General features: G+C 41.6%; 1 protein-coding gene across 2 annotated transcripts; it reads right to left on the bottom strand.

Moving 5' to 3' along the window:
• Window positions 1–643: 643 nt before the first annotated feature.
• On the bottom strand, window positions 644–10,056 carry golph3 (golgi phosphoprotein 3). 2 transcript variants are annotated; one of them, XR_004567351.1, is made up of 5 exons: window positions 9,574–10,056; window positions 7,850–7,981; window positions 6,101–6,215; window positions 2,916–3,421; window positions 644–2,814 (listed from the first exon to the last, which is right to left on the bottom strand). XR_004567351.1 is itself a non-coding variant. In XM_034199261.1 (4 exons), exons 1-4 carry the CDS (start codon window positions 9,781–9,783, stop codon window positions 2,997–2,999), a joined length of 882 nt encoding a protein of 293 aa, XP_034055152.1. In that variant the 5' UTR covers window positions 9,784–10,054; the 3' UTR covers window positions 644–2,996. The 2 variants fall into 2 exon arrangements, 1 of the variants encoding a protein (XP_034055152.1); XM_034199261.1 differs by having other exon boundaries at window positions 644–3,421; window positions 9,574–10,054.
• Window positions 10,057–12,986: the final 2,930 nt, after the last annotated feature.

Below are 12,986 nucleotides of genomic sequence, written 5' to 3'. Positions count from 1 at the left end.
ATACTTTTTAAATTCTTAATTTTCATTAAATTGATTTATCAACTTGTAATGCTTTTTAAGACCCCGCGGACCCCCTGAGACTGTATAACCAACATGGCCCCTGGTAGGCCCCCACACTCGCAGACTGGAATACCCCTGATGTGCAATAACAGTCTGGAAATATAAAACGTTGTCCAATATTCATGTGCAAAATAACCTCATCGAATTCAAGCTTTATTTTTCATATCAATGTATTTAGTCAAGCAGTACCAGCTACCTCTTACATTTATATGGTCTCCTTTAAAAAATAAAAATACTGCTACTTTTTTTACCATGGTGTACTTACCTGCAATTAGTTTGTTTTACTTTATACTACTTAATTATTGTTCAATATGTATGTTTATTCTCTTCACTTTATGTCTGCTGTTGTATTGATGTTCTTTTCCCCACTGCGGGACAAATAGAGGAATGTGTATACTTACCCTCAAAATGATTACATGCGCATCTGAGAGGTGAAGTAAGCTTTGGATAGTGTCAGCTCAGTGACGTGTAAGCTTTCCAGTGAGACTCTTGTTAAACACTTCATCCTGCACACATTGTTCTGTCCTCAGATGTGACTAAGAAGTTGTGTTAGAAAGCTTCAAATAAAACTTAAAATCAGTCGTATGTTTAGGCACTTCCAAGCTCTTGCTTTATTTTTAGTGTCAAAGAAAGTAGTACACAGACTAGAGGTCCCTTTATTTAGAGAACATATATAATCTCAAATTCACGTCGCATTTTGAGGTGATTTCCGGTGCATACATCTCTTGGTCACCACTTCTCTTCTCCACCACCACTCACAGCTACATAGGACATACTATACCAGAGGGAGGCCATCGTAATAAAGCAATGTCTGAGTAGCAACACTTGTTCAAACTGAATAATGAAACAAATAAAAACATTGAGGCAAAGATAAACTAAGAGCAAGGTATGGTTCATGGTGAAAGGCTTTGATGAATGTTTTAGAGCACTATGTAACCGTTTGAAAGACAGTGCAGCTGAGCCATCAGACACACTCAAGTATATACATCACCATCTGGAATGTGAGCCCATCATGTGATTCTTCTGATGTTAGATCATCCAAGTTTAGTTCATACAATGGATTGCATTTGAGAGCATTCACAAGTAGCTGCAAAGACTGTCCTTAAAGCATCGCTGACATTTAAGAAAACACTTTGTCACCACGCAGAGCTCTGGAGCCACCTGATCATTGTGTACTATAACGTGTGCTAGAGGTTTGTTGTAGTAGACAGGACTCTTACGTCCAAAAGGGACAGCACTTCAACGTGTCCATGTTTAAATGCAGAGAATTAGAACGAATCCCGCACATGATGTTTGAAGGAGCAATGGGAACATGTTTGTGTGATCCAGTCTGTTTGAAACACTTCCAGAACCTCTCCTTGTGCCGGAGGAGAGCTGAAACACACATTCAGTGACCTCAAAACATTTGACTTGAAGGTGTTTCTTAAATGAAGTCTAATAAGTGACAACTTTTAGTTGATTGGGTCAGATTCCAGAGTGTGCTTCTGCCACTAACATCTTTGCATTTGACACTTAACAGGTGCTGATGCAACGAGGGTTTGAATCATTTAACGGACATAACAATGATGTTGGATGATACCACCAAATCCAATGAACTACACATTGTATCAAGATAAACCCAGACTAAGATGTGAATGCTTTCAAATGATACTACATCCTGGAATCCTGAATGTACTTAATGTTAGACGTGCACACATTGTGCCAGTGCATCTGGATAAGATTCGATACGAGCCCAAGTCCTCCGCCAAAATTCCCGTTAAATTGTGAATAAAAAAAACACTACTGGCCAGAGGATATTTAAAACAGTATGATCTTTTTATGACAGAAAGATTAACATCATTTTCAATTTGCCTTTCATTATCATACGTAGCACTTCTATCAGCCCTGTCAATTAGACATGTGAGCAACATTTTAGAATTTCTATTATCTCGGCACGGTTAAATTAATTTCTCTATATTTTGGCTTTTCATTTTAAACTGGTTTCCCAGAATTCAATGGGGCTGAGGTGTAAGTAAGTGATAAGTCACACAAGTCAACACTCCATATCCCTGGGCCTGTGTGTATCCATGCATGTGTAGGCAGACCATCTTCCACACACTCGTGGCCAGCAGCGATGGAATGTAGGGCGCTCTCAGGCTGGGGGGGGTTAGTGCTGTTGCCATCTTTACCAAGTGCCTGCAACACCCCCCCCCCAGAGTCCAAAGACATGCAGGTCGGATGAACTTAAAACTGCCTGCAGGTGTGATTGGCTGTCTGTGTCAGCCCAATGATATATTGGTGACATGTGCAGGGTGTAGCCCCCCCCCCTGCCAGTGTCAGTCTCCAGCGCCCTGCACAGGACCAACAGGTTAACATCCAGGATGGATTTAAGAGCATATCTCACATTGGTTTCTACCCAGTCCTTAATTTTAAAGTTGATGAATGCTGGGACACCGAACACATCGTATCCATACATTTAAAGACAGGCTAACCTTTCCTTCCTGTGAAGCATCACCGCCCTGCACATCTCCGTTAGTTATTTTATTCTCAGGGGGGTCAGGGCGCTACCTAGAGTCGCCTGTGCCTTACATAAACAGTTCCAAAGATACACCCGATAGAAAATTAAAAAGGATATGAATCTTGATTTCAGCCTCCACCCATATCATGACCCTACCACTTCATCCAGAGTTCCATTAGTTATTATTTTTAGCAAAAGTGAACACGAACGTCACAGGGGGGGGGACGTGGCCATGGAGGATCAACAGGGACAGTCATCTGGAAGGAAAATAAAGAGCAGAGGAAGAGGGATGAGGAAAGAGGGCAGCCCATTCCAAAAGCCCAGGTGGGGGGGGGAAACTGTAATTCAGTCAAGTCACCATGTTGGGGGCTCTGATTCCTTCCCCAAAGTACAATGCCACTTGAATGCCACAACTGCTCGCTGTCCTCTCTGTGGGGCCTCATTTGGTGAAGGCGGCCACCACGGACCAAAGCAGCTCGTTGGCGTTGGCCTTCAGGCTCTCCCCCTCGGGCTCCAGCTCCAGCAGCGTGCGCACTCTCTTCATGGCCAGGTCGTACTGGTCGTCTAGCAGCGGGGCGAAGGCATTCTCCAACACATCAGAGGAGTGGGCTAAGAAGATGAGCGCCAGCAGCCGCTTGTCCATTCGATTCGGGTCGTTCACCCACTTGTCCAGAACAGACTCCTGGACCTTCTTGATGAGGCGCTGCTTGATGTTGTTGTTGGTCAGAGGGTGTGTGGTCATGTCGAACAGCAGGAAGTTCTGCTTCTCAGTCGTGAGGACGCCTTTCTCCACCAAGTTCTTGGCCAGCCTCTCACGGACGTTCCGCAGCTGATAGTGAAGCTTCAGGGGGTTCCACGTCTCTCCTGAAGAGAGACGATAAAAAGAAAGACCGTTAATCCACTAGAACACCCCTGTTGTGAAATACTACTTTGGTATATATACTTTGACCTTTAATACCATCACCTGGCTGCCATCTTAAAACTGTATACATGCTACACTTATAAATACTGTCACTTGTAACAGATGTGTATTTTGTAAATTGGGAAAGTTTAATTTCTACTTTTATCTTTAATATTTGATGCATGCTTCTTCATAAATATTAAGCTATCTTTGGCTCTTTACTCGATGTAACAATGTAAATCTCCCCTCTTTGGGATGGATAAAAGTATTCTGACAAAATGTTGATGTGCTCATCTATAACTAGGCGCTTTGAAAAGGACAATAAAAACGAGTCAGTATCTCGGATACTGCACACATCGCTGACGTAGGCTTAGACTGAAATCTTATGATATTTGAGCAATTATTCATTAAATTACGATTTAAAAAGAAACGTAATACAAATCTGGTAAATACAAAAGATTCCAATGTGTTTGTTAGTGCTGGGCAACGGTTACAATTTGTATTGCGATTAATCGCATTGTTATGCACAAAATTAAATAATTAATTCAAAAAGTAGTGTACTGCGCACTTTATTAAAAAAAATACTGCTATATGAACAAAAGTGCAACAACATTTGGTTTGCAAACACTTTAACCTGTTCAGCCCTGAGCCTGTTTTTCAGGCCTCAGGCTCGAAAATGACATTCCCAGAACAAAGGACTATAACTTCACTTCTACAAGGGGTAAATGAATCATCTTTTTTCTCAAAGCAAGGTCACACCTGTGAGTTGGATGTAGACAAGTCAGAATCAATATAGATCTTTTTATTTAAAAACATTAAGTCAATTCAGATTGAACATAGTAAAAAATGTAAATTATAGTTTCCGCCCAAAAAAATAAACATTACTGATAGTGAAGACCACCCCTGAATGATGGGATAGTAGACTAAAAGCTTTAGGAATCCAAACTACAACATATAATAAGTGCCCTGTATCAAGATTAATGCAAAACAAGAACAAAATAAACCACTTCTGGGGTCATAACCCATATCTCTGGAACCCATTGGTCGATTTTGGTGATTGACACCTCTTTTGAACCGTTAGAGCCAATAGAATCGAGGGGGGGTTCCTAAATCAACCTAAACATTACCAGTGAGGAGTGAGAATGATACGCACGCAGTTTGCCCAAACTGAAACTTCGTTACACTCTATATGAAAAATCAGTTTATTATAATAAATGTTATGATGGATTATCAGTAATCATTTCAAAGTGACACAAAGACATTGGATTAACCTTCAGCAGTGTTTATATGCGTTTTAATGACCTTGAACACAACTTTTGATCAGAAAACAGCAAAGGTAAGACGTATTTGCCGTTTTGGCCTGTAAAGTGAAGTTGTGTGTTGTCTTTCCTGGCTTTCGCTGCCGTGAGTTTTGGTCGCAGTAATGATACTTATACCATTGGAATCTGTGGAATCTCAGCTTTCACATGATATCTATCAGATTGCATTAAAGGTGGGGTAGGTAAGTTTGAGAAACCGGCTCGAGATACACTTGTTGTTATATTCCATGGAATGCTCTTAACATCCCGATAGCAATGAATATCTGAAGTGCTTTGACAAAAAATCCATAACAAAATGTCATCTGTGGAAGCCGTGGCGCTGTAAAAAGCGGCCCGGCTAAACGGATTGGATTGCCGCCCTGTCTGTCAGCCTTCCATCTCGTGCACGCACAAATGTATCTCGTGCCCTCATTGGGCGTGCCGTCATTGGGCGTGCATTGCGCGTTCATGTGTGTTGGAGGAGGTGCTCTGTAAGGAAGTCTGAAGGAAGGGGCGGATTCTTTTCGGCTGTGTACTTTCAAATTTTAGTGCACTCCAGCCGGTTTCTGAAACTTACCTACCCCACCTTTAAGTATACCATATTGCTACCGTGAGTTATGTGCTAAGTGCGTTAGCACTCTTTCGCTTGGTGTCAATTCAGACGCTCAGCGTTAGACTTGTGTTTTGTTTCTGTAGAAATGGTTCATATCGTCAGTTGGCTGAGTTTCTTCACGTTAAGTGGGTATGACACATTAATAGGTTAAGAAGCCCGAGACACAGTTTTGTGAATATTGTTGCGCGGGCGGGGGCATGGGGTTTAACAGGTTAAACAATAAGGTGCTTTTTAACAGCAGTATTCCCTTTACAGCAGTTACAAATATTTCTTGTAAATCTCAACTTCAACATTAATTAATGTAATCAAATCAAATATAAAACCAAAGATATTTGCCACTGCCACAGCATTTATGTGTTATCTAGTTGGTTACAAATAACTCTGGTTCTATCAACTCCTCCGTCTGAAGAGATGTCAAATGTCCTTGTCAGAGTTCGGTACCTTCCTCAATGTTTCTATGACCCATGTTTGGTCTGTATGTGTATTCAGAGCCAGTGAGCAACGGACTTTCTAAATAATAATAATAAAAATAACATTTTGCCGGCGATAATAACGCGTAAACTTGCCCAGCCCTGGTTTTTGTACAAAAGCATAAACAGATTATTTCTTCCCTCAGTATCATCAATTCTCAAAGTTAAGCAGTAAACTACCATCACTTAAAATGATTATTGTTGCTGCCTCAAGTTGAGCATCACCACGGGGTGCAGGGCCGATGCTGGCCCTGAACTCACCACTCAGCAGCTCGATCCAGCTCTGCACGGTCTCGGGGGGCTGAGTGTCTTTGATGTGTTTGAGTGCTTCGTCCAGGAGCACGTCGCCCGTCGGAGCGTCTGACTTACAGATCACCTGCGCGGTCAGAATGATGACGGTTACAAAGTGTTATCAGAGGACAGACGCTGACATTGACACAAGCTTCAGTTTTTTTTGTTAATTCTCTACTAACATCGCTGAGTGACATTCGCGTCACAGCACACACGGAAACTGATGGCAGGTCAGTTGTAAAGTGTGTGTTGTTTGGTCAATAAAATATGTGAAGACGATGCCAAATGCTAGAGGCCCAAGCTGACATCTGTAAATTAAATGTTTTGTTCAACCAACAGCCCAAATATAGTTTGTTTGTTTATTTAAAGGACAGTGCACATGAATCCACATTGCTGTAAATGAGCCAGTATTAGCCAACAGGTACATTTTCAACTGTTGTGCTTGGCAAGATGTTAAATAACCACAACCAGACTAGAGAAATAAAAACATCATTAAATAGAATACAGACAACAGCAGTACAACAATAAATAGGAACAGGTAAACTTGCAAACAGATGAAATACTATCATACTATGATACAGTTCAAAGTGTTCACATTTTTGATTGCTGAAAAGCCAGTTCTTATGATAGTGGTTAAATGTATGATAGGAGGTGTTATTCCTTATCTGTATCGGTGTTGTGTTCCAGAGTGTTGATGCCCTCACAGAGAAACACTGTTTACTAAAGGACCTGGCCCTAAGAGGGGCTACACAGTCCCTCTGAGGGCAGACCTTGTGCTTCTGCTGCTTGAGTGTTTCTGCTGTAAGTGCAGAGTGGTGGGGGTGCCTTGCCGTTTCTAATCTTAGAAATGTTTAATTTCACATTGACGTAAAACAGACATTCCTCAGATTGCAGAAGCGGATTAAAACAAACAACGTGTTGTAAATGAATCAATTCATCCGAGTACATTATGACAATAACTGGAAAACTCCTTCTTTGGTTTCACTCTGCGCTTTAGAAACAACGATGAAGGGATATGGAACAGTAAGGAGTTTAGGCATGTAGAGAATAGAGTTGAGTGGAAACTTTCCTTCCGGAATACACTTACCATATCATAGACAGAAAGCATCCATTAGTTTGAAAACATATCTATAAATGTTTCAAATACATAGACTTTACAAGTTCAATAGCTTGCAAGTTGATTAATGGGTAAACTTTGAAATGTCAAGCCAACAATAAACACTTAGTGCAAAGCTAGGGTCTAAATAAGTGTTTACAAGAAGAATACTGGAATAGGATAATGCCTGCTCAATGATTCCACACCCACAGGTAGCTGAAACCTAGCAGAAGATGTTCATAAATAATAAACTGTGTACTTTTCTTTAGGTTACCATCTGCTGGTAATTCAAATATAATTCATCTCAACTATATACTCTTCGGTATTATGATGCCTGCAGTCAGTAAGCTCAGACAGTGCACATCAGACCTAGTATTGTGCTATATGTGCCCCCTTGGCCCAAAGAAGTTCCCTTTAGAGAAAAAAAAAGGTGCACTTAACTTAACTTCCCTTGGAAATGTCCAGACACTCACTAAGTCTTTGGAACACTGGTCGAGTTAGTTGTTACGAGTTTGTTGAAGCTGCTTGTGAATAACTGTGCAGGTTGCAATACAAGATGGTGGTAGAAGCACAGATGAAGACAAACGGGAAAAAAGCTGCACAAGCAGACACAGGCGTCCTACCTTCCTGGCCAGCAGACCTTTCCTCCTCATGCCACACGCCTCCAGCTGCAGACGTCCTCGCAGAGCCAGCTCGATCAGCATGCACCCCCGCAGCCCTGATGAGATGCAGTCGTTCCAGAACGAGGTGTAGCCCTGCAACATGGAAACACATGTAAGAATCCTGGTGTGTCAAAAGGTTACCGTGCAACTGCTAAACTAACAGAAGAGCTCACTGGACCCGGACTGGCTGCCAGGAGAATTGCTGTTGCTCAAGCGGATAAGCTCAGTGAGTAAACAGACACTTTGAAAACAACACCTACAGTTCCTGTCAGTCAAGTCATCGACATGAGTTTTAAAAAAGTTAGAGAAAGCTTTACAGAAACACAAGCAAATAAAACCAAAAGAGCTGATGCAGATTTGAAAACAGACACGAAAGTCACTTGATTCCAATCTAATACGTTTTCGGTTGAAAAACAAACCTGAGCTTTCAACCATATTGCACTCGGTCTATTTAGGCAATGCTTAATTGTATAGGGCCCGGGGGAAGTATGAATGATAAACCATACCACAGCATTTACAGCCTGGGCTAATTAGCAACGCCTATCCCTAAATACTCTACTTTACAAACATCCGGTTGCAAGCAGTAAGCACTAAATCAAACTGTTGGGGAATCTAACGTAGGCATCAAACTGCCTTATCCACACTCAATTTGTAGTTAAAGGATGAAGAAGCCTTCCTATAAAATGCAAAAATGCTGGTCAAGTATCCTTAGGTATGTGCATTGCTTTGTGTGCAGTATCAGGTGTTTCTCCATCAATCACTGCAACAGAGTTGGCTGCAAGATTGGAATGTGTCAGTCAGTCAAAAGTCAAATTGAAAGTTAAACAAATCAGCTTTTGATATTGATCGAATAACACTTTCTTGACTCATACATTTCATTTAACTTGTAACAGATTAGATATGGATTTTTATTATTTGTATTATGTCGTTTCTTTTGAGATTCGAAAAGAAAATGCACTAGCCATGTTAAGACAGTAATCCTCCGTAGAAATTCTAACAAAACGTATATTTGAAATGGGTGCCCTAGAGATAGTTCAGACTTTTTACATTGATTTCCAAATATTGGCTTTTTTCCCTGTAAATCAGTGAACAAATCCGAATCTACTCCACTGGGATACGATGTGTCAGAAGACAAATTAAAAACAAGACTGGAAATAGTACAAGTGGGTTGACAATACTTTAGAATTCTCTCACGAGTACACTTTTTAATCAGTGATAAGGTCACATTAAAGACTGACCCTATAGCAGAAGATTGACATTCAGCATTCCTGTTAACTAACATGTTTACCAGACTGTACAAACAAACAGATCATTAACACATGGGCATTTGTTTGAGTTACTCTGGCCACTGTTTGTAATCGTTTTCTCTGTGTTCAGTTAAGCTAACTAGCTAGCTAGCATCAGCGTACCGATAGGCACAAAAGTCCCAAGAAACACTATCTGTCACAAGATAATATCCAATTCACTGACCACCACTGCTGAGTTATGTTATTAGTCAAACCCGTGTTAAGACTCAAGGCATAAACAGCTCGGCCTGGCGCTCTGAGGCCCATTATTATTGTTAGCTATAGCTAGCGTTATAGCAAACAAGGGCGCTAACGTTAGCTTGGGCAACATACCATCGTCTAATGTTAAGATTTACCTTCATGTTACTGCGTTAGAGACCAGGATGTATCTGCTATTACCTCTCGGTCCTTCAGTCCTAACAACAGCACTTCTTCCATCAAGGTGAGACGTGTTTCTTTGGAGTCTCCGGTATCATCATCGTCCGGCTCGTCTCCCCGGCGGGGCTCCTCGTCCTCCTCGCCGTCCGGATGGTCTTTGTCGGCGGCGTTGCGCGAGGCTTCGGTCCGCCTCTGCACCAGGCCCGAGCTCCGCTGAACCAAGGAAGTCATGTCTGCCGGCAACTCTACGAAACAACGACGAAAACAGCACGCCTTGGACTGCACTGCCCGAGATGTTTGACTCAATTACTCGTTGTCAACCATAAAACATTCACCTCGAGTGTTTTGAGAATTGACTACTGCGGCCTGAGAAGCCTTGTCATCTGGAGTCCAGTTCCCTTTCCTTGGCTTGGTCCGCTGCAATATAATGTGTATCTAATATGGCGCCGTGTGGTGATGTGGTACCGAAATCCTCCAGCAGGTAGAAACCGAGATAATCTGAATACCGCAAACAGGATCTAATTTAAAGTCAGGTTTAATGCCACATCATCTTTTTACACTCAATATGAACAACAGTAGTGGTGTAAAGTAACTAAGTACATGTACTCAATGACTATTCTTAAGTACAATTCTTAGGTAGGCCTACTTGTACTTTACTTGCAGGACTTTTATTTTTAATTTAAGATAAGATAGTACTTTATTGATCACATCCCAAGAGAAACTATATGGAGCAAAGAGTTCTCTTCCAGCCAGAGGTGATTTGTTGTACAGAGTTATTGCAGTAGGCAGGAATGTTTTCCTGTATCGGTCCTTGTGACAGCGGTCTGTTGGAGAAGGAGCTCCGCTGTCTGTCCAGCTGCAGGTGGAGAGGATGGGTGGGGTTATCTGTCTGTCCAGCTGCAGGTGGAGAGGATGGGTGGGGTCGGTGGGGTTATCTGTCTGTCCAGCTGCAGGTGGAGAGGATGGGTGGGGTTATATGTCTGTCCAGCGGCAGGTGGAGAGGATGGGTGGGGTTATATGTCTGTCCAGCTGCAGGTGGAGAGGATGGGTGGGGTTATCTGTCTGTCCAGCTGCAGGTGGAGAGGATGGGTGGGGTTATATGTCTGTACAGCTGCAGGTGGAGAGGATGGGTGGGGTTATATGTCTGTCCAGCTGCAGGTGGAGAGGATGGGTGGGGTTATCTGTCTGTCCAGCTGCAGGTGGAGAGGATGGGTGGGGTCGGTGGGGTTATCTGTCTGTCCAGCTGCAGGTGGAGAGGATGGGTGGGGTTATATGTCTGTACAGCTGCAGGTGGAGAGGATGGGTGGGGTTATATGTCTGTACAGCTGCAGGTGGAGAGGATGAGTGGGGTTATCTGTCTGTCCAGCTGCAGGTGGAGAGGATGGGTGGGGTCGGTGGGGTTATCTGTCTGTCCAGCTGCAGGTGGAGAGGGGGGGGGGGGGGGGGTATCCATGATGGACAACAGCCTGTTCAGTGTCCTATTCTCCACCACAGCTTCAAAAGGGTCCAGCTTGATGCCGATGACAGACCCAGCTTTCCTGATCAGTTTATTGATTCTGCTGGTGTCCCCGGCTCTGATGCTGCTGGCATTAATATAGGAATGAATATATGTAAGAATGAATAAATACAGATATAAATAGATACAAAAATAGATACAGAAGTAATTGCATCGAGCAAGTGTTAAAATAAATATAGAAAAAAAATGAATTAATACATTTATACAGATATAAATACATCTATAAATTAACATAGGAATACAATTGATAAATACAGACATAAATAAAAGCAAATGTGAATTAAAACATGACTAAATACATCTGGAAATAAATACAAATAATAAATGAATGCTGAAATAAATATTTACATTTATATATAAATACATCTATAAATGAATAAATAAATATGTAGTACATTTGAATGATACCAGAGGGTTAGTCTAAACTGTGTTGATCAATTGGAGAGCCACATAAGTAAATCTGCTTCTATAAAATGCAGTTGCAATGAAAATGTTTTATGGTGAATTCAGGTTTTAGTTAACACAAGTGTTGTATGTGTGTGTCTTTGTTCAGGCCTCTGAAGATGCTATGATGGACATGGCACACAGTCATGGGCATATACACACTTCATAGAGATGTGGATGGGCAGCCAGAGGATGTGGGAATTGTCATCGAAGGCAATATAGTCATGGACACCTTGGGCAGCGTGATTGTGGGGTTTGTCATGCTATTGGGACTTATTTATGCCCTGGATTTGAGCTCTCAAACACACCTTCGAGTTCATGCAGAAGGTAGTGATGAATCTGGCACAAGCTGAATAGAAAGTCTGAAGATCAAGTTGTTCGATTGAAATGTGAAAAAGAAGTGACTCATGAGCAGATTAAGCAGTTATATCAATCATTTGTTCTGTGCTTTTTTGTATTTGTTTGTTTCAACTGTAACACTCTATTTCCATATGTTGGTGTTTGCACTCTTTATGTTATGTGTTTTATTTCCCTGTTAGAAGAGCAGTGCACCCATATACCCTGTTATATTGTATTCATTGTATTTGGCAAAGGGAGATTTGTAAGTTAATTCTAGGAGTTCCATTTCTCTGCCATTTTAAAATTTGTATTATCTTTCAGAAATGTTTTTCATCTTTCAGTGTGAATTCATTCATTTTTAAAACACTGTATTGAGTGGAATGGAGGATTGTTTTGAATAATGTCAATTTCAAAATAAAACAAACTAAACCATGTTTTCTATCATGTGTAATGCTGCGTTCAGACCGGATGCAATGTTTGGGGGCGGCGCGATTACATGTAAAGTCAATGCAGAGACGCGGACAGACACGAATTCGCTCCGACGGCGAGCATGAAGCGGTGGACGCGGCGCGAATCACGCGATTGAGGCGATTGAACGGTGCCGCGTTAAACGCGAGAGTTCCATTTTTTCAACTCGAGCGTCAAATTCACGTGACGCGATCTCACGGAAGCCAATCAGCGGTGAGGATCTCAGCCTGCCGTTGTTGTGTCACATTATGCCTCCCCGTCATGAAATGCCCCCCTTGTCACGGGAACGCGCATTTCTAAATGACACGTTTACACCTCTAAATGACACGTTAACACCATAGGTTTACACCTTAAAACGATGTTTAAAACGAAAAGTAAACGTTCAGGGTTTTTATTAATGGTAATTTTCAGACTGTGAGTTGTTTAGTGGTAGCTCATAGTCTTGATTCTTCTGGTTTAACTTTTCGCTCCGTATATGAGGTGTCGAAATTCGTTCGTCACTTCCTTTTCAGTTTGTTTTTTTAAATGTTTTTTTTATCATTATTGTTACGTCCTGTCTGTATAAACGTGCTTTAAAATGTATTGTTTAATTTTACATAGTTGTCATCTAATAATCTAAATATGTTTACAAATGTTACATAGTCTTTGTCAGCATATATGCTATGCG

The sequence above is a fragment of the Gymnodraco acuticeps genome, unplaced genomic scaffold (genome assembly GCF_902827175.1).
Source record: "Gymnodraco acuticeps unplaced genomic scaffold, fGymAcu1.1, whole genome shotgun sequence".
Classification (NCBI taxonomy): domain Eukaryota; kingdom Metazoa; phylum Chordata; class Actinopteri; order Perciformes; family Bathydraconidae; genus Gymnodraco; species Gymnodraco acuticeps.
This window is presented reverse-complemented; position numbering and strand designations above follow the sequence as displayed.

Bases quoted from the DNA above. Each gene is read 5' to 3' on its own strand.
- golph3 (XM_034199261.1), bottom strand. From the start codon at position 9,783: ATGACTTCCTTGGTTCAGCGGAGCTCGGGCCTGGTGCAGAGGCGGACC. The intron at 6,216-7,849 runs GTAGGACGCCTG...CTGACCGCGCAG, and splicing joins AAGGTCTGCTGGCCAGGAAG to GTGATCTGTAAGTCAGACGC. The intron at 3,422-6,100 runs GTGAGTTCAGGG...GTCTCTCTTCAG, and splicing joins CTGGATCGAGCTGCTGAGTG to GAGAGACGTGGAACCCCCTG.